General features: G+C 42.4%; 1 protein-coding gene across 1 annotated transcript; it reads right to left on the bottom strand.

Moving 5' to 3' along the window:
• Positions 1–912: 912 nt before the first annotated feature.
• LOC114481176 (proline-rich protein 12-like) lies at positions 913–22,073 on the bottom strand. Its single transcript, XM_028475712.1, has 15 exons — positions 20,805–22,073; positions 18,862–19,019; positions 18,377–18,538; positions 13,503–18,130; positions 13,187–13,414; positions 11,243–11,933; positions 10,627–11,153; positions 10,422–10,538; positions 9,441–9,574; positions 8,475–9,025; positions 8,267–8,386; positions 7,153–7,250; positions 5,932–6,063; positions 4,209–4,304; positions 913–2,038 (listed from the first exon to the last, which is right to left on the bottom strand). The coding sequence occupies exons 1-15, from the start codon at positions 20,885–20,887 to the stop codon at positions 1,904–1,906; spliced, it is 7,860 nt and encodes a 2,619-aa protein (XP_028331513.1). The 5' UTR covers positions 20,888–22,073; the 3' UTR covers positions 913–1,903.
• Positions 22,074–22,340: the final 267 nt, after the last annotated feature.

The following is a 22,340-nucleotide window of genomic DNA, read 5'->3' as shown; positions in this document are numbered from 1 at the left end:
AGAGTTAAATTTAAATAAAAGTATGGGTGTTTTTCAAACCGCAATTTTTTTTCTTTTTTTTTTTGGTATTTTCCTCTTCAGTGTATCATCCCACCCCAACTTAAAATGACATAACTCTAGTGTCAAAAGTTTAAATCCATTATATAAGGTTAGGAACCAGACTATAATAATTACAATAATGCATTGGATTTCAAAGTGCTTTACATGGCATTCTTTCACTCTACACTTGGTGGTGGTAAGCTACTGTTGTACTGGGACAGACTAACAGAAGAGAGGCTAGGTATAAAGTAAAAGTCAGCGCTTTAATTTTTTTTAAGGGAAAACTAGTCTTGTTTGTGCGTTTAAATATCAGATTTATTTCTGTGTATGAAACTAAAGTTTTAAATGTAGGAGACAAACGGTCATACTTCTCTTCTTAACACGTCCAGTTTTTACCAGCCTGTAAATAATAATAAATAAAAAGGCCTGGGACCCCAAAACCAACTCAAGAAAAAGCCACGAGCACAAGAGAAAACAAAACTATTTGTTCTTTGCAGATTTTATTCGTTTCTCAAATACAGGAGAGTTAATGTACAGAAGGACAAAGAATTTCATTAAGAACTGTACAATATTTACAAATCTTTTTTTCCTTTTTTTTCATGGAAAATTAGACTGTTTTCAAAATAAGCCATAGTATGCACAAACATCAAAATGATAAAAAAAAAAAAAAAAAAAAAAAAAAAATGAAATGACTATTTCCTCTTTAAATAATACCTATTTATACTCCTTCTTCCCACGTGGGAAATGGATAGTTTACTTCTTCTTTGCACCTGTATGACTGATGATTGAACTAAAGCACGACAAATGTTTAAGTTTCAATTAGATTTCAACACATTTTCTTTCCCATCTTTCTTCCTTTTTTTTTCTCTTCTCATTATTTTACACCCACTGTATTTGATACAATAGTCCTGTCTCTCAATGTCTGTTCTTATGTATAGAAGGGAAGACAACTTGGATATGTGGGTCATGATTGTATACTGTGAAAAAAAAATAATTAAAAAAAAGGATGTCAAAATGCCAGGGCAGCAAACCAGCGCTTGTGAGAGTTTAAGTTAAAAACCTCATCATATAAATAATAAAAATGTGTTTATATATTATCACACAGCCGACTGGCGCTGCCCTCCACGTAGCACAGAAAAAAAGCGAAAGCGAGAGATAAGAGAGCATTATTATTAACACATTTAATGGGTTGGGTTTTTTTTTGTTCCATCCATAGACGAGTCCGCGCACACACAAGTTTGCATCTGCACGCATTTTTTTTTTTAAAAAGCATTCTCACACCCTCTCTCGCTCTTTTCAAAAGCCAACAGCTGATGTTAGTCTTTCAAAAAAATAATTTATGTAAAAACTAAGCAGTAATAGTTTCTCTATTGTCTTTATGACACACAGTTAATAAGATGTCAATGGCTTCTCCGTTGACTTGGCATTGCGAGGGCTCCTCCTCCTCCTCTTCTTCTTCGTCCCTCCTTCCAACCTCCCCTCCCTCTCTTTATCCCGATTGGTTAATTCTCGTTTTGTTCCACCAATGGTCCTCCTTGTTGCAGTTGGTGGAGGGCGGAACTCCTTATACAAAGAAAGACGACTCTTTAGTCTTTGATCAACATCAAGAAAAAAACAAAAAAAAAGAAAAGAAAAAAAACGGGGAGAAAAAAAAAAGCGGCCAGTGTCCAAGATTTGTACGTCAAGGGCCTTGAAAAATTCATCCTCAGATCTTAAAGATTTGGAAAAAGGTCAGGATCGAAGGTAGGGGGGGCTGTACAGTGGGATCCATCACTTTCAGTTTGTTTTCATCTTTTGTGTTTGTGTTTTTTTTTTTAAATCCTCTTGACTTTCATTCGTTCTCCGTGTCTTTTCCTCGGTCGACTCAGGCTTTGGTGCTGAGTGTCAGCAGCTCAATGAAGGAGCCAAAGAGAGTGTCCAGCCAGCTCTGGTTGGCCATGCACTGCTGCACCACTTCCTCTTGGCCGGGGTCCTCGGCCGCCTGCTCGATGGTGTTGGTCTGAGAAAGCAGGGACAGAAAAAGGCAGACGGATGAACAAAACCTAGGCGTGATGCCAACAAGGACACATGTGTGCGATCCAAGGTTGGAGTCAATTATCATTGTAGTCACGTAATTGATAATTAACTACAATTATGACGTAATTATAATTGGAATTGGAATTTTTAAAGATCTATTGCTGTCGTAATCATAATTAAATTGTAATTGAGTTTAGATAATTAACTTTGTAATTGTAATTGACATGAACATTCCATGTAAATTGTCAATTATAATTAAACGCAAAACTGGGGAACCGTTTTACAGTTCTATGTACAGTTCTACTACACATATGTAGTTAACAATTATTAAAATTAGGGATAGACCGATATGGACCGCCGATTTTCTTGAGCCGATACTGCTTTTGCTCCCTCAATTTACATCCTAAAAATTACACACTGATGATAACAGATAGTACGAGTCTCAATTTTTTATAACATTTATTAAAATTAACAAGGGTGAGGTGGAACGACAACAGGTAAAAAAATATTTAACATATATTAACCCTCTGGGGCCGACGGACGCGCCGGCTCGTCCTGATCACATGATCGTTTTAAAGAGCCAATAGCGGAAAAGCGTAGCGTCCTTGGATCTCCGTTTCAAACCGTGTCGAAAGTGCGGATGTCAAACTACAAACCAGTCTTTAAATCATGTTGATAGGCCACATAAAAGTGGAGTTTTTCTGTGACATTTTCTTGAGCTGTCAGTGCAGGCTCCGTGCAGGAAGACCGCTGCAGAGCACGTCTAAAACGAAAGTGAAAGTGTTGTGCAGCAAGAAAGAACAACGCTGTAACGTCACATTATAGCTGTTTCCTATTGGTTGAGAAGAAGAAGGCCATTGTCCAATCATAATGTCCACATACAGTGGACAGATACAGAGATAGAGAGGGTGAGTTGAGAGATTTGAGATTATTACTGTGATTTGACTGTTAGTGTGTAGTGTAGTGTCTAGTATATTTGTTTATTGTTTTATATCAACACAATGAGGCACAAATAATTTGTCGTTTTCATACTTTTTCTGTAAATAGTTGTACAAAATCACCTGAGACATTGCTTGCATTTCACTGTAAATAGCTATATATACAGTAACTGTGTTTTTTTATTCATCTGTATATAAGTTTTTAAATATATAGTTTAGATCAGGGGTTCTCAAATGGTTTCACCCTGGGACCCACATTTTGCCACGGTCATTAATTCGCGACCCACCCAGTACTGGTCCGCGACCCACTTTTGGGTCCCGACCCACCAGTTGAGAATCGCTGGTTTAGATTTGCTATACAAGCAATAAAAATGATTTGTTAAAAATGTTTGTGACATTTATAGTAAAAAAACTGTTTTCCCACTCGAATTTGAGTGTTTGTAGTGGTTTTAGATCCACTTTGTTAATACAGTATGCCATATTAAAGAAAATACTTCACAGTCACATTTGGGAGGTTCTCCTTAAAAAAATGATACCAAACATGCAAGGTTTATGGATTTCCTTATATGAAATATAAAGGTAAAATCAAACGCAGAGGGTTAAAAACAGGTGATGCAGAACAAGAACAAGTAAAAAATATTTCTGCTCTCTGTAAATAATGTGGATCGGCGAACGCAGCAGCCCACACCGGCCGATGCCCATACGCGTAAAAATCGGCCTATGATATCAGTCTATTACTAATTAAAATATGTTTCATATCAAGCTTTCCCACATAGTACCATTCAAAATTTAATTGAAATCTAAGGGTACACTGACACAAAAAAGGCTCAGACGCCCACACCATAAATATTAAAACCTGTATTTTTATTGATTAAGAAGCCTATCAAGGTAACCAATAGATTAGATGATAGATATTTATTTTTAGTGTGTTTTACACCTGATTTAGGACCAGTTAGCATTAGAAATGTTCCCTTTTATTAGGTTATTTATTGAAAGCTCGGTAATAGTGATTAATTGTCATTGAACTTCAGTAATTGAGAACTTAATTGTAATTGGCTTTCTAAGGATAAAAAACAATTGTGACTTAATCATAATTGGAAAAATCGCTGGACACTGTAATTGTAAATGAATTGTAATTGAACATGGGTAATTGAAAACATAATTGTAACTGAAAAATGTCGTTACTTTTACGAGGACACAAATAAGCGTTCTTACCTCTTTCTTGCACTGTAGGAAGGTGTGGTATTTATAGTGATGCAAGGAGTGGTAGAGACTGTAGAGCCGGTACGTCTCTGATGACAGTTTAAGGTCCTGGAAGGGAGGAAAAGAAAACAAATGGTGATATATCTAGCTAAGATTATGTAGTGTTTTATGATTTTTTTAATCATTTTTAGGGTTGTTAATTTTTTTTAATGCTAATTTCAATATTTTATATTTTAAAAATTGTTCCCTTCTCTGCTTTATTTTCATTTCTGACTCTTTCATATTTTATCATCTAGAATATATAAAGTTTATCTTCTCGAAGCACAAGTATTAGAGGGGAAAGAATTGTAAATGGGTGTATATATACTTTTGTTTTATTGTCTCAGTCTAACGGAAAAAAAAAAATATTCGAACATAAATCACAATTAAAAAATCTATACAACAAAACTGTTACAGGCAGAAGCATAAATGCTTATATACCCAACATAAAAAACATTCAGATAAGTTGCTTTTTCTAATAATACATACAAAAGAAATGCATGCAGGTATTCAACAATTACATTTGAGTTGCCTTTTTCCAAATAATGCAAAAAAAAGAAAGAAGAAATATATATTAATGCATGTACTTTCTTGTATATACATTTAACAAAAAACAAACATATTTCTACAGCTTCACATAACTCTAAAATATATTGTGACATTTTCTTTTTGAAATTAAATAGTGTGTCACTCATTTTGACACACTACAGTGTATATACTGAATAATATGTATAATAATAGTGTAAATAGGTGTATATTATAAGAAGATTATATGTATAGTACTCAATATTACAAGGTGTAAGTTTATATTTCCTCCTACTCCCTTTCAAACATGTACAGCAGAGGCAGGTTTGTTTAATTAAAGGGTCACATGATCAACATTAATGTCAGCATTTAGAATAATGACCAACCTGAGCATTAATACAGGAAAGAACAAAGAGTTTTTATAGTAATTTTGTGTTTGTTTGTTGTCTTGTTCGTTGTGAAGCATTTTGTGCATTTCTGTAGTTCTATTGCGTATTTTTCCTGTAAAATGTATGTTTTTTGGACTCACATTGTATATTTGTGTTGCTATTTTGCATTTTTTGTGTATTTCTGTTGTCGTTTTGCTTGTTTTTTCAGTACTGTGGGTTTACTGAGTTTTTTTTGTTTTTCTTGTCTTTTTGTGTACTTTAGTTGTAATTTTGTATATTTTTCTGAGTAATTTTGTGTATTACTGTTGTTTTTGTTCTTGCTCTTGTTTTGTGTATTTTTCTGTCATTTTGTACATTTACTTTGGGGGCCGCGTAAAAATAGGCTGATGGCCGCACGTGGCCCCCGGGTTTGATTTATTTTTTCTATTGTGGCAGATACACCGCTGTTGTGTTCATGTTTGAAATAAAAATTAAATCAATTAATCAATCAATCTTTTTAATTTGTTCAGTAAATTACTTCCATGTGCATTAGTCGCTAAAACCTTTTTGACATTTTTTAACATAAGCACATTTCTGTGAAGCACTTTGATCTACAAATGAATTATAAATACAGTTTGATTGATTAACTGATATATATATATATATTTTTAAAAAAAATTTTGTGCAAAAAATCTAAAAACCTTTTTTCTCGCAGGCAGCCCCGGGTGAAAATGTATATTCATTAAGATGAATTAAGATGAATAAATGGAAAAATAAAATACTCCGTTGTACAGGCCACCCACCTGTGGTTTAGGCAGGGTCTTCTTGACTCTGTTGAGGGTCTTGCGGTTGTACGCATCCCCACTCAGCCGCACCCTCACCACTCCAGAGTCCAGGGGGTCTACGATGATCTGAGGGAATGCATGCAGGAACTCCTGTTGATGAGAGAACAGGAATAACACAGTTGGAGAAACATTTAATGCATATAATACAGCACTAAGATAAGATAAGATATGATAAGACAGGGGTGTCAAACTCATTTTAGTTCAGGGGCCAAACACGGACCAGTTTGATCTTAAGTGGGCCACAGATTTTAGGTGAGGAAAAGAGCGAAGTCAACATTATTGTGCCTTGGTTTGCACTTTCACGTATGAATGATATAAAAATAATAAAATATGTGAGTATATCCATCCCTGTAGGATCCTCTCTTATATTTCACTGATTTTGTGAATTTGGTGAAATTTCATGCAATAATTTGAGGAAAATGTGCCAGATTTTGGGAAAAATTGGGAGTTCTTTCAAACAATTTGATTTTAAAAATGATTGCTGTCATGTGATAAAATAAGTGGAAAACTGAGCTCTGCTAATATTGTGGATTTTAATTACATTTTTATATTTGGAGTGACTGAGAAATTTACCACTGAAATAGTTAGTAATTTACAAAATGTTTCATGTTTTTTTTTTTTGTTTCTATCATTTTTACTTTCTCGAGCGGGCCAAATTTGATGCTCTAAAGGGACGGATTTCGGCCCCCCGGGCCTTGAATTTGACACATTTGAGATAATATATAAAAACATAAACACAAAATTTGGTTTTTACAGCAGCGGAAGAATAAAAAAGAGTAGCATTTCACACAATTAAAAAAATAATAATAATAAATAGTACATCTATTATCATCAGCATGTTGTTGTTTTGGTTAATGTATCTTCTTTGTGTTAATTGGTTTCTTTTACTTTATTCATTTATTTAATACTTTTATAAGCTCTGACTCTGTTACTGTACTTTTTTATTGTTCTTTATGTACTTGTGACTTTGTCTTGTGTTATTTAATTATTTTAAGAACATTTTAGTATCCCTAAAGAAGGTTAATCAATCAATTCACATAAATGCACAAATTTCAATCAATCGATTTCTCAGTGAGGTCATCAATGTTGTGGACGTCATTCCAGAAGTAAGTAGACATTGTTCATATTTTGCACCTAAGCATCTCAACACGTACACAGAGAAATGGAGGCAATGATTACCTGGTGCTGAGAGTTCATGCTGACTCTCCTCAACAGCCTCCTCTTCTGCTCGCCAAGTATGCTGTCGATCTTCCTCATCGGGGGGAGGTAAAGCTCATCTGACCAATCAAAGTAGAGGAACTTTCATTAGTCATCATCCAGGGGAGCTGCCCATCTTTTTAGTAGTGAGGGTGAATTCAAAGCGCTTCTCTCTGGCTGCTGATCTACCAGCAATCTAAGGCTGCACAATTCATTCATTTTAATCGTGATTACGATTTTGGCCTCCACAATGAAATTAACCTGATCAATGGCGATTTTTACTTTTAAAATGTGGCCTCTGATAGATATAAAACTGGAGTTTAAAGTTGTTTTTTTTTTGGGGTGGGGCACTCGTGTTGCCCTCCGTCCACCCTCCCTCCCTGCAGGCGGCAGGAGGGGTGAGAGTGACGCCCACATGAGGCTGCTTGTGCGCACCCCCCAGTGGCTGGCTGCAATCCTTTCCTTTTCTCCACCCCACTTTTAATACAAAAGCCCATAAAACATAACCTTCTTCCTGTGTTAGCATCTCTTATGATAAGGGGTCAGTTTGACCCATGTATTAAATCAGACGTAAAATAAACAAAAAAAAACCCAATATCTATCATCTAATTTGTTTTTCATCTCTTGGTTACCTTGTTAGGCTTTTTAATCAATGAAAATATTGGTATTAATTGTTAACTACGTATGTGTAAGGCATAGATCTGTAACATGGCTTGTGTTAATTAAATTGTAATTGACAGTTTTTATAGGATTTCCATGTAAAATACAATTATAAAGTCAATTATGTGAACTGAATTATAATTCAATTATAATTACAAGAGCAACAGACTTTTAAAATGACAATTACAATTATAATTACGTCATAACTCTAATTAATTATCAATTATGCGGTTACAATTATAATTGACCCTAACCCTGCCAACAGGTGACATTCACATTCATTTGGAACTGAACAATCAAAATTAACTGCATTTAAATATAATTAAATATAATAGTACCCAACACACAGTCACACATATATCATATATTTGAGAACGCTACAAAACCAGTGCAAAAAATGTTATTTAATATATATAGAGAAAGAGAGTTTTCTCACCTTCTGTATCCTCCAGAGCTTGGATCATGTCGGGGTCCAATGCTGTGCTCACCAGCATCTCCACGTAGCTCTTAAACATCTCTCTCATAGCGCGGTTGTTCACTCCACCCTTCACTGGCACTATGCAGCAAAAAGAACCTCAGTTTAAACCCAAAACCAGCCTAAAAGGTAACAATTTTAAACATAAAGATACAAAATGTGACCGTACTTTCGTTTTCACTCGCTGCGTCGTCTGATGAGTCCGAGTCTGAAGATGAAGCTACTTCCTTCAGCCACTTCTTCCTCTTCTTAGGCGGAGGCTCGGCCTTCACTTTGGCTGGTTTAGTTTTGAGTGGACGCTCTACTTTTTCCTTCTCCTTTAAAATCTTTTTCTCCTCCTTAGCTCTGCCTCGCTCTGCAGCACTGGTGCGTTTTTCCACCTTCTCCTGCTGCACCTGCACTCGCTTCTGCCTCTCCTTCTCCTTCTCTTTCTCTCTCTCTTTCTCCTTTTCCTTTTCCTTTTCTTTCTCCTTTTCAAGCTCCCGGTCTTTTTCTTTTTCCTTCTCCTTGGCTTTTGGCACAGTAACTGGAGCCTCTTTCTTCTCTCGTTCCTTCACTGCCGTAGTGGTGGTGGTGGTGGTGGTGGTGGTGGTGGTATTTGTTCTGGGTTTCTCCCTCTCCTCCTGCTGGATGGGAGGAGCCGTTCTTTCCTCTTTCTCCATCACTTTAGGTGGAACCTGACTGGCAGGTGGTGAAGCCATTCTTGGTAAGGACGGTCGTCTGTGGAAAAACGTAAAAAAGAATTACTTCCAATTTTACCACACTAAACGTCCATTATTTTCAATTCAGCATGTTTCTTAAAATAGTGATGCTCCCCCCTTTTCTAGCATATTTCTGCAAACCAGAATAAATAAAATCCTTTCACTATTTCTTAGTCAAACAAGTTAAGAACACAGTTAATGGTGAAGTAAACATGAAGTTAATTAAGCCTTGTGTAATTTGTGATTTAACCTAAAATGTTCAACAGACATATGTGAGTAGCAATGGTAAGATGGAATAACAATACTGTAAAATAAATGTACAAGGATCATAATAATTATACAACAGAAAAGATGCATTTTCTTATTAGATGCTTCTAAACAAAAAGTGGTGCAAAAAAGAATTACTCCATCATTTCACTGATAGAACTTTGTACCTGAGAGCAGGTGTGGTTCTGCGCCACGGTCTCCGTGAGCACACTCTGACATAGTCCTTCTTGTTGACGTTTTCCAAAAACTTGACGTATATTCGCTGATACCGTCTCTTAGCATCGCCAAAGTAGCCGAGATACTAAATGACAGCAAAATACAACACAAGTAAGTCAATCAGTTGTTATATTATTATTACAAAGCAAATATAAGGAGCTGATTTTAAGTTCCAGCCTGGAGAAAAAGGATCTTGGATAACAGGGTTAGGGTCAATTCTAATTGTAATCGTAATTGAAAAAATATGTTGCTGTTGTAATTGTTATTAAACTGTAATTCAGTTCAAATAATGTACTTTGTAATTGTCACGGAATTTCTATAAAAACTGTCATGTATAATGTAAATAAACAATACTTGGGAAGCATGTAATAGTTCTATGGATTATGCATAGGCCTACGTAGTTAACAATTATTAATGTGTTTTATTTCAAGTATTAATATAATTTCACGATTTAAAAAAAAAAAATGTAAATCCAGGGATATACTGTCAGAAAAAAGGTTCAGACGCCCACACCAAAAATATTAATACCAATATTTTAATTGATTAGGAAGCCTAGCAAGGTAACCAAGAGATGAGAAACAAATCAGATGATAGATAATATTTTAAGTGTATTTTACAGCTGATTTAAGACATGTGTCGAAAACTGACCTATTATCATAAGAGATGCTAACAGAAAGCTAACACATGAGGTTTATAAGCTTATTTATTAGACTCAGTAATTGTTAATAAATGTAATTAAACTTTAGTATTTGAGAACAGAATTGCAATTGACTTTCAGGGGAAAAAATAACCATTTTAATTGGAAAAAATGCTGGTCAAAATAACCGTAATTGATTTGTAATTGAGCATGAATAATTGAAGACGGAATTTTAATTAAAAAATGTAATTGACCCCAACCCTGTTGGATAATCTGATGTCGATAAAGAACTTACGTTGCTTGTGGCGCAAAACTGTCTCTGTCCGTCTTTGATCTCTGGACTGAACTTTTGCAGCAGGGCCTTCTGCACCCTCCAGATGGGTGGGGGCTCGCGTCCAGTCTGTAGGGCAAGCTACAACCAGACACACAATGTACATCAACATTCATATCTTCACTACTTGCTAAATAAAGGTAACGTTTCCTTTCTTTCATGGTAGTACCTTCAGAGTTCGAATGTCCTCCACTCGCACCACAAACTCGTCTCTTTCTCTAAAGATACCCTCCCCCCCACTCTCACTCTCATCCTCTTCACTGTCCCCGACAATGGCGGCATCTTCCTGCTTCTGGGCAAGGTGCAGTGAGGTGATCTTAGGTGGTTGAGGCTCCTCGGGAGAGGCTGGGGACTCTGGAGAAGGCAGGGGGGACTCTTTCTGATCTGTGGGAGGGGGAGGAGGAAGCGGGGAGGCTTGTGGAGGAGGGGGAGTAGGAGTCGGTGAAGGAGTTGGAGTGGTGGATTGAGGGGCAGCGGCAGCAGCGGGAGGAGGGGGTGGCTGAGGAGAGGGGGAGGAGACAGGAGCGGCGGGGCTTGAAGGCTGAGAGTCCTGTTGTTCCTCCGGTGGAGGCGGAGGAGAAGGGAGAGAGAGGGGAGGAAGAGGGGAGTGGGAGGGAGAAGATGAAGAGGAAGGAGATGGAGGGACAGATGGAGGTTCAGGACTTGCAGGTTCTGGAGGAATCTCAGGAAGGGGAGCTGGAAAGAATAAGAAAGAATTAATACTTTAACCATATTTCACGTTTTTAAACTTAACAAGATACAAGACAATCAAAAAGCAGCTTCACCATCGAGCTTTGGAGCCCCCAGGGTTTCCAGCTGTGGCTCCCTCTCCTCTGTCATATCACTTTCCTCTCCTCCTGTACTCCTTTCCTCCTCGTTCTCCTCCTTGTTCTCCTCGTGGATGTCTCCGTCCTCTGGCTGCAGGACGTCTGGCTCGTTGGACTGGGGGTGCTGAGCGTGGGAGGAGGAGTGCATGACAGCCTGTGGGCTGAGGGTCGGGGGCTGAAGGGTTGGGGTAAGAGGAGCTGGAGGAGATTGAGTCTGAGGAGGTGGAGGAGGCATGGGGGGCTGGAGGCTTGTGGTTAGTTGTGGGGTGTCGTATAGGGCAGAGATGGCTGAGGATATGCTCTTCTGCAGGTCCTGGTTCTTCCCGACAGAATCCTCTTCATCAGATGAGAATGACGGCAAGGTCTCCAGGTTCCTCTTCAGCTCATCCTCTAAGCGCTTAGGGCTGGGGCAGTTTCCCAGTGCCAAGCCGCCATTCCCCTCGCTGTCCCCGAAAGAAGGTGGTGGGGGTAGAGGCGGGGGTGCGGGCGACAGTGGGCGTAGGCCTCCCGATTTACAGGGCGAAGTTTCACCATTGTCAACATCCATTCCTGGGGAGATGTCCAAGCCTGGAGGTCTCTTTCCCGTTTTGAGGAAATCCAAGAATGACGCGACGAAACCTGCCTTTGACTCTGAGTCCTTCTCATCTCCCTGAGAGACAGCAAAACAACAAAACTTTTATGGTAGAAATATGCAGAGGTGAAAGTACTCATGTTACTGTTTTATGGGTACTTGTACTTTTTGATGTATATTTCTAAATCAGTCATTTTACTTGTACTTAAATACATTTTAAGTAAAGTAATTTGTTACATTTCTACACTCAACCGATAAATTTTATTTTTCTTTGTTATAAAATTTTTTATTTTATTTATTTATTTATTCAGTTCATTTCCGACATGGTTGCATTCACAGAAATTCATTTGACATTCACAAATGATAACGGACATTGTGAAACTACAAAAAAATGAAATCAGACAACGATCAAATGCATCACATCAAAGCCAACCAATCAGATTAAATGTAATGCATCGCACAAAAACAGCATTGAATGCCGGTTATTTTCTCAGTTAGAGTTCATAAATAAAGCTATACTTTTTTATTTTGAATTGAATTCACTGACGTTATTGTGTCTAAATAAAAAAATTGCACATTTTGACAAACGTTTTATTTTATACAGATGCCTTTGTGGAGAATCAATTAAGTTCAAATTATGGTAGATTTGGTTTCTTCCTTTTTCAAGTTCATGAATGAGATATTTACTGTATGCAAGGGAACCGTGGCTAGATTTATTACCAAAAATAAACAGGTAACAGTACTTGAGTAGGATCTATCCGTACTCAGTACACCTCTGTAAATATGATATTCAGACAAGTTTTTCCAGGAAATGTACTTTGAAATTTGCTTTGAAGATGGCAGTTAAAAAAACATCTTTCCATTTGTCTTTTGATAGCAATTTTTGTGTAATTTCTTTATATGCAATTTTTCCTCATACATCAAAGTTTAATTGTGCATTTTGTCTCATGATTTTACAAGTGTTAATTTGCTAGCCATTATTGTAAATTGTTTGTGTTTATTGAAACAGGTGGAGCTGTTATACAAGCCCTTTGCACTTTATTACCTCTTTGCACCTTTAATGTTGTTTTTTTCTTTAATGTGTGCTAAATAAATAAATGAAATGAAATGATCTTCTGACATGTTTCGACTGCCAACTCTCGGTCTTCCTCACAGGCATCTACTGTATAGTAAATATAAATAAATTAATAAATATAAACCGTGAAAGAATTTTATGAAAACCAATAAATGAAACCTTAACATGTAATTTCTAAAAAAGAAGACAAAATGAAATTGCTGGAAGAATTAGATTATCTTAAATTAGCTTTCCTTCCTAATCCTCAAATCCTTACCCTTTCATCCAGAGCCTCTTCATCCACTACTTCGCTCATCATTTGGCTTTTATGTTTGTTCTTGTCTTGACTTCTGGAGCCGTCGGTGCTGCAGGGCGGTCCCGGACTTAAACCTAGTGAGGGGGCCGAGCCAACAGAGCCGTCTGACAGAGCCGGGTCTGTGCCGGACAAAGAGTCGGTCCTCAGCAAGGCATCGGACGACGACAAGGTACCAATGGGTAACTTGATCTGAAATAAAGCATTTGGTCAATCTGTAGTGTGTATATATAAAAAAAAAAAAAAAAAAGAATTGTACACTGTTTTATACTTAACTGACCTTAAGTGGTGGAATGGGTTCATGTTGATGTTGTTGAGGCTGGTGATGGAGCTGCTGGGGCTGTTGCTGATGGAGGTGATGGTGGTGCATCTGCTCCTGCTCTTTCCCACTCATTTCTATGTACATATCCTCCCTCCTTCCTCCTCTACCTCTGCTCCCACGGCCCCTTCCTCTTCCTCGCCCCTCTACGGTGAACCCACCTCCCACCGTCGTCCCACCCATCTCACCCAACATGCCGCGTGGCGTGTAGGGCTCAGGCATGGGGCGGATTCGGGGTCGGCCTCTTGGTCTTGGGGGACCCTCTCTTTTAGGCCTGGTGGGCTTTCTGCCTCTCTTTTTGGGGGCGTCGGGAGGCAGGAGAGAGTGCGTGCCCATCGATGAGTAGCCAGACGAGTGGTAGAAATCAATGTCGCCCATTAGCGGGCTGAGAGATCCACTTCCACCTCCTCCCTTTCTACAGCTGGACACCAAATCCGGCAGTAGGTCTGGGAGCCTTCTGCTGTTCAACCGGATGTCGGCCGGCTGGTCCGCCTTATCCTCATCATCTTCAAATTCATATTCTTGAGCGTAACTTTTCTTGGGCATTGTGTTCGGGTCCCTGCGCTCCTTTAGCAGGTGAAAGGAGCTGGATTTAAGCAGTTTTTTGGGACGAGATGAACAGAAGATTGGCGACTGTAGGCCACCAGAACCCGTTACTGCTCCACCTCCAGGCCCAGAGGACATTTTAGCTCCAGAGTTGTTGGGGCCAACAGCATTTGATCCCATTCCCATAGCCGGGGCCTGGGACTGTATCAGTCCAAGCTGCTCGGTGTTTACAGTGGAAGGAAGCTCGTGGGTTTTAAGAGAGTCTAAGTCAAGGGTCATGGTGTTGTTACTGGGTTCGTCCAGGCCATGGCAGTACGATTCATAGCCCTGGTCTCCACCATGATGACCCATCATGTCATAGCCTGCTCCACTGCCTCCAGCAGAGCCTCCGCTTTGCCCGGGTTTCATGGAGTCCATTCCGTCCTGCCCAGCGTGGCTTTCATTCATCTCTTCCTGGACTGGTCCAGCACCACCAGCGCAGCTCGACTTGTAGTCCTCCGCACAAAACATGTCCTCCATTCCAGGAAAAAATGAGCGGTCCTCATCCTGGAGGAGAGAGTCCGGGAAGCAGATGGATGTTAAGGGGACAAAGCGGTTACTTTGCTGATTCTGGTCTGCTTTCTCCACTGGGCTGACTGTGTCAAACTGGTGTTGTTCCGACCGCTGTTGATCCAACTGGCTCTGCTGGGAAAGAGGCTGCTGCGGGTCAGACTGGGCTTGGGAGTGAGCCGAGGCGGACTGAGGAGGAATGTGATGAGGGTGGGGTTGGGAGTGAGGGTGGTGAGAGTGGCTTTGTTGGTGCTGAGAGTTGGGATGCTGCTGCTGCTGTTGCTGCTGAGCATGGTGCTGAGATAAATGGTGCATGTGAGAAGGCGTGGTTAGCCCCATGTCCGACTCTGTCAGGAAGGAGTGGAGCTCTGAAGCAGAGTGCTGCTGCGTGTGGTGGTGGGACGGATGCTGCCGCTGCTGCTGCTCCTGCTGTCTGTGACGCTCGCTGCTGCTCCCGCTCCTTCCCGCACTGCCCGGCCCGCCACGTCTATCATCTGCCACGTCTGTGCTAGAAGCCTGAGAAAGGGAGCGCTCCAACATATCAAGAGAAGATACCACTGAGCCCTGCTTCACCTGGCTCGACTCGTGCTGATGTGGACCGTGGTTGTAGTGAGCTGCTGCCACCTCCAAAGCTTGGGACTGGAGCTGGAGCTGAAGCTGAGTCGTTTGGGATTGGGACTGGGTCGGGTGTTTACTTGAGCCGAGTCTTCCTCCAGTACTTTCCATGACAGCTTGTTGGCTGATGGAGTGCTGCTGCTGTTGGGAATGGGAGTCCATTTTATGATGCTGCTGTTGGTGCTGGGAGTGAGAATCCATCTTGTGGTGCTGCTGATGCTGGTGGGAGTCCATCTTCTGGTGCTGTTGATGCTGAGGGTGTGAATCCATTTTTGGGTGCTGCTGATGTTGCCGGTGGGTTTCCATCTTGTGATGCTGCGGGTGAGAGTCCAACTTGTTGCGGGTGGTGTGGGACAGCACTGACTGGAGCAGGTGCGGTGGCTGATGGGATTGGTCAGTGGGAGAGTCCATGAGGGACGCTGCGGCCTGTGACTGGGAGTGTTGTTGCTGGATTTCCGGAGTTTTCCGAGGGTATGGAATTTCCGCACGATCCTGTGGCTTCTCCATTTGGGTGTGTGGGGGCATCTGTGAGTGTGAAGACACGTGCTGACCATGTGAGGAGTGCTGAGAAGCAAGGGAATGCTGACCATACGGGTCGCCTCGACCATAGTGAACGACTGAGCCAAGGTTGTCATGGTGATGGAGGTGGGAATGCACCTGCTCTGTGCTACTTCTCCCACCACTGCTTCTGCTGCTGGCAACATTCCTCTCATTTCGCTGCTGCTGCTGTTGGTGATGGTGCTGCTGCTGTTTCTTTAGTGACATCTCCAGTTGGCTGTCGAGCCCCGAAATGGACCCTCCGGATCCAGTGTTTCCTACTCCGGGAGTGGCTGTAGCACTGTGGGTGCGGATGACACTCTGCGTGTGGTACCGCTCCTCAGAGCTCTTTGCCATGTCGTAGCTCAGTCCTTTGCCTGAGTCGGTGGTTGCTGGCACCGACTGAGACTGCGGTTGTTGAGACGTCTGCTGAGGTTGTTGTTGAGGATGGTGATGTGGAGCCTGAGGCGCAGGACTCGCTTGAGCTTGCAATAGATGTTGAATCAAAAACTCATCGTCGTCGTCCACTTCCTCCTGGGATCTCTGAGAGCCCACACCTAGCATCGAAGCATCCGCCTTGGCTTTGGAGGAAGAGGAGTGATATGTTTGAGCTTGGGAGCCGGGACCCCTAGTGTCCGGAAAACCCTGTGGGGAGGCGAGGAAAGTGGGGGATAGAACTGAAGAAATGTACTTGTTTGAGCCAGTGCCTCCCGGCGACTGGGTGGGGCAGGTGGATACTGGGGAGTGCAAACCTGGGCGGATGATGGCCGAGTTGCCTGATGGAGACGGGCTGGAGTCTGGAAGATGATATGAACCACTGCTTCCCCCTCCGCCACGTTCGTTAATACTATTTCCAGCCCCTGCTCCAGACCCAGAGTTCCCACTTCCTGCTCCACTACTGCTTCCTCCACCAGACGCTCCACTGCCAGACGAGCCACTTGATCTTAATAGAGCAGGTGAGTGACCCGGGGCTCCATAGCCCAGTGATGGACTTCCAGCTCCACCTAATGAACTGGGAAGTGATCCGTAAGCAGAATCCGCACCGTACAGATCAGTGGAGTAAGCCTGACTCCGCCCTCCTAAGCTGCCATAACCTTTCCCACCGGCGCCTGAGCTCAGGTCTTGAGCTTGTGGCGAACTAAATCCTCCATAGGACTGTGCCAGGTGAGATGTCGGGGGCTGATTAGGAGAATATGACTGTGTTTGTTGTTGAGGTGGAGTCTGACCAGTAAGGGCAGAGGTGGGGGTCTTCACTGGGGGCACAGGAGAACCATAGCCTGACAGGCAGGATTTAGGGAGGGACTGGGGAGCTGAAGAAGAGGTTGAAGGGGGCTGCTGCTGCTGTGGAGCTGGGGGAGGTGGTGCAGGCTGGGGAGGCGGCTGTTGCCTGGAGGGGGCGGCGCTAGAGCTGGACGTTGGGATGGAATTAGAAGGATGAGCCCCGGAAGTGGCAGAAGAAGAAGAGGAGGAGGAAGAGGTTGACGAAGCAGAGGGGGGCGTGTGAGGAGTCCTTGATGATGATGCCGAGCTTCCAGAAGAATAACCGCTGCTCGAACTGCTTTTAGTACCTTTTCCGGCTGAGGAAGAAGACGAAGAGGAGGAGGAGGAGGAATAAGGGGGCTGGATAATTGGCCGATATTGTTCCGTGCGGGCACTGGGCTTGTGGTCAGACGAGGGGCTCTGGTCACCAAGTGGGCTGCAGGAAAGGCCAGCGTGTCTGTGGTGGGTGGCGATTTGCTGGTATCCTGCTCCTCCACAGCTGAGGTAATGCTGAAGCGAGTGTGCAGCAGAAGAAGAGAGTTGGGACTGGGTCGGCGTGGGCCGCTGGTAGTGTTTGATAACGCTGTCTTGCCGAGGAACGGCTCGTTCCTGCGCCGAATTGGACTGGGACTGGGACTGAGGCTGTGGCTGAGCCGACGAAAACACTGACGGGTTGTACAATTGTGAGGACTGATCCTGGAGCTGCGATGACAGCAGGTTGAACTGGTGCGATTGTAAGTGCCTGGCGGAGGAAGCCTGAGCTGATGACGCACCCGTGGGATCCTGGCTGCCCCTGTAGGCAGCTGCAGCAGCACCCTGCGAGGACAGCAGTCTATCAAAACCCAGACTTGACTGGGAAGGTGCTTTGATGTGTAGGAGGGGGTCGTGTGGAGAGAGCAGGCCATTCGATGTGGGACTGAATGTGGGTGTGTCCTGGAGGGAAAGGGAGGCGGCAGGGAAAGAGCGACTGGAGAAGGAAGCTGGATGTTGATAGGCTGACAGAGCTGAGGAGGAGGGGAAGGAGCCAGAGCCGGGAAGGGCTCCAGAGATGAATAGTTCAGGAGGAGCCGGCGTGTGCATTGCTGTGAAGGAAAAGAAAAACATTGTAAAATTACTCAGTAATCACCAAGCAATTAAGAAAAATCAACTGTAAGAATTAATAATTTTAAATACCCTTCAATACGCCTTTTTAATAGAAATAATGCAATAAAAGCTCATCCATAAAAATAAAGCAGCCAAAGACTTCTTTTTTTGCATTCAAATGTCATATTGACAGAGGGGCCTGTTTGAATGTCAACAGATCAGGAGAGGATCTAACAAAGCCCCACCTGTCTGCCAGGATGGAGTTCGGAACTGGGAGAGGAGGGACGAGGCAGAAGGTGGAGGCTGGGGACCCCGAGACTCCAGCGCTGAGATCAGATTCATGACAGAGGCGTCTGGGGCTGATGGGCTGGCATGATGGAGGCCAGTGTCAAAAAGCCCCGACAGACCTTTAGAAAAGGAGAGACAGCTCAATGAATGGAAGTGACGTAAGGAGTGCATCAATAAACATTTTTTTTTTAAAATTATCCAAACAATAATATTTAGCGGAATATGAAAAAAATCCATTGTAAATTAATCATTAATGGAGGGAAAAAACAAAAACATGATCCCCAAAAATTAGCTTAAGCTTAAACATCAAAGCACTAACTCAATTAGGTAATAATGTCCACATATTTAGTGACAATAATTCAGCATAGCCAGCTTGGACAGACATAATTCATTGCAGGGGCCCCTGATGGTGGTGACATGGAAGGTATGACATTTTTCTTACCCAAACTCCGTCCAGCTGCTCCCCAAGCCCCGCCTTGGCCAGAGCTCCCTGGGTGGTGATTGGTGGCATAGCCCTGCAGAGGGTGTGGGGTGGCGTAGGCCTGTCGGTGTAGGAGCTCCGATTCAGGGTGGGATGATCGGGAACTCCCATATACAAGACTGGGTAAAGTAAGAGGAGGAGTATTAAAAAAGTGACATTACTTTCACTGCATATTTACATAAACCCAATCACATCTCAAAATGACACCCCTGAGAATTTGGATATATGAGCTTGAGTCAGGAAATGATTAAAAATCTTGAGATGCATCTTTAATTGATCTTTATTTAAAGCTACCAATTACACAGGGCTCCATTTTAAATTTAAATATTCAAATCAAAGCAATAAATGGAGAATTCAGGTTTAGGAATGATTTTGCAAAAACTACATGTAACTACATTAGAGACTATCAAATCATAGGAAAAGTATCAAGATGCTAATTAATATGCAAAATTTGCAAGCATGATTGGTTGCATTAATTATGATGAACTCTCAGCTGCTGGCTGTTATACTATTTGTAAGCTGACATGCAGCACAACATTCGTTATGATTTTTTTAAAGGCTTCTCGGATGCAATTGTGGGCTTTACAGCAGACAAATGAAATGCGTGACTGGCTACAATGTTAGCCTTTATGTTGCTGCTGTTAGCACCACTTTAGCAGCTGGGACATATCGGCTAATGCAGAAATACAGATGCAGACGCAAGCTGCAGGGCCAAATGTGCAAATAGGAAAAGCACACAGTTCCGATATGATTATATGATCCGAGATAAATTACTCGTTTTGCAATTTGAAAGCAAGCGGAATTGTTAATGTGCGTTTGGGCGCACGTAGCCATGGCTAACAGCTGGACACAGCCGATGCGGCTGCAAGCTAATGTGCATCCAAACACCAGCACCGAGTACAGTTTATTTAATCACAAATCTATCTCTTAACGGGCAGAAATATGATGCTGATGATATGCGTGTGTAAAAATACCCCGTGTGTGTATCTACATTAAAGGGAGCTGCGTTTTACATGCGCAGGCCTCGACCTCAACAGGCAGCAAAGCGCTAGCTCAAATGCTAACTCGAGCTAAAAGGCATAACCAAGCGATTTTCATCCTCAGCCAACACAAAAATCCCGGAAACATCATATTATTTAATGAAATTACTCGACAAATGGCAAAGTGCATGTGTGACACAGGTGGGCTTTGACACGTTTATTACGCAAATGACCAGAAACCACCCAAAATCCCTAAAGCACATCACGCATGGGCAAAATATGTGCATCCATCCCATATTTCGACAACGTAGCATCACCTGAACTTAAATATCCCTCTTCGGGTTATTATATGGATACCTATGCAAATCACAAGCCCTAAAATAAAAAAGTGTCTTATAATGGCTGACTTTTATCAGTATCTATGCGTGTGTATGATGATGATGGGGAGGACTGCTATGGGCTTTGCTGCGTCCGCACAGTTTTCTATCAATCCGGTGCATGTGTGTGTGCGTGTGTGTCCGGGGCCTGCACACTGGGAACAATAATTCCTATGGATACTCCAGACATCCCCTCCTCCACACGCACACGCACACACAGATACGCGCACACACACCTCCACCCCGCCAGGTCTACCTAAAAACCCACGTCTGTCAATCACATTCAATTCATTTCCTTTTCCCTTCTCCACCCCGCCCACCCCCACGACACACTCATCCTTTCCTGTTTATAATATTATTACTATGCATCACTTTGGATGGCAATGCACTGCTCATTATGGCAAAAGCATGGGCGCTATATGTGAAGCTAATGGCGACAATTTGTTTACATGGGTCACGTCGTGCCGTGCACACACACACACAGACGCACACACATACACAGACACACAGTAGCAGCACTGATGCATGCACAATGTCTGGATCATACCTTGCTTTTGCCGATCTCTCGTAACTCCATCCTGCTCCAGCGCCCAGATCACCAAACCCTGTTCCCGGGTAATTCCTATCCATTTATGTCCTGCGGTACAGTGTGTGCGATGAGGGTGAGGGTGATGATGATGATGATGATGATGAGCAGCAGCGAGGACGACGCAGTGGGGAAGAAAAAGGGAAAAATCCAGTCTTTCCCGGTTTGGTTTTCAGGCTTTTCCCCCCGGTTTCATAAGCAAGTCGTCAGGAGTGGAAAACAGCATATTGAAAGAGAAATGGAGGGGTGGTGGAGGAGGAGGGGAAAGCTGGATGAAGAAAGAGGAGGAGGAGGAGGGGGGGTCTACGGGTTTATAATCCAACCACCTCCAAATAAAAGCCAGCCTTTCTGCTTTTCCTCGGCGTCGAGCATTCCCTCTACTGCAGATCGGGCTTCGGGTCGGTCATGGTGAGGATGCCGCGGTTTGGCGGCGGATGGACGAAGCGCTGATCAACATTTGACTTGAACGCGTCCTTTTTCCGCCGTCTCTCTCCTCCCCCTTTTTTTCTCTGTGAGAGCCTCTGCGTTGCTGCTGTTGCTGCTAACACACGGGGAACGATTGCAACCCCACCAACCACCTTTTCCCTCCACATACGTGTAAATAAACCCCCAAATTCCTGCTAAAAAACGCCAAAAATCCTCTCTATTGCGTGTAGATTGCTCCCACCCACCCCCGACCAGAGCTAGCTAGCTAGCTGCGAGGCTAGCACAGATGCTAGCTGTCAGGAACGACGCATCTGAATAAAACAGGGTGACTCCTGTGTTTTCCCCAAATGTGTGTATGGTTTTTTTTATTTTTTTTATCCCTTTAAATGTACAATTAGCCGCGAACAAATCTAGAATATACACGTTTGGGAAGTATTACTCACAACACACGACGCGCATTAAGCGACTAAACCAGAGTGGGGAAGTGTATAAAAGAAAGCAGGCCGCATTTTAAATATTTTTTTTGACTCATTTTCCTCCAGAGACGCCATTTTTGAAGCCTCCCTCTCCCTCCCTCAGCGTGTCTGCTCTGACCTCCATTCACCGACCAGCCCTGCGAGCTTTACCACATTTTCATCCCAGTGACGGGGGGACAAAAGTTACCGTTTGACCCACGGCTGCGACGCGTTCAGGAAGACTTTGGTGCGAGCAAAGGCAACAAAACGCAACGCATCACGTCGGAAAATCAAAGAAGGCCTGCAGACAGAGATCTGTCAGCGAATCAAAAAATGTGCAGCTTTATGTGTGAGACAGGACCGTCCCTTGCTACCACTCACACACCTCAGCATTTCATTTAATCAGACTGTCAGATATCAGCATCACACTGGAATATCACCTATTAAAAAAACAAATAAATCACACCATAATGTCTTTAACACGTTATGTTTTATACAATGTTTAGAGAGTATTTAAATGGGATGTTACACAAACTTAAGGCCACAGGTGGATAAAACAATAAAAAAAATTAAAGAAGCATTCAGACTGTTTGTTTATTTATTTAATTATTTATTT

This window comes from Gouania willdenowi, chromosome 19 (assembly GCF_900634775.1).
Source record: "Gouania willdenowi chromosome 19, fGouWil2.1, whole genome shotgun sequence".
Classification (NCBI taxonomy): Eukaryota; Metazoa; Chordata; class Actinopteri; order Blenniiformes; family Gobiesocidae; genus Gouania; species Gouania willdenowi.
This window is presented reverse-complemented; position numbering and strand designations above follow the sequence as displayed.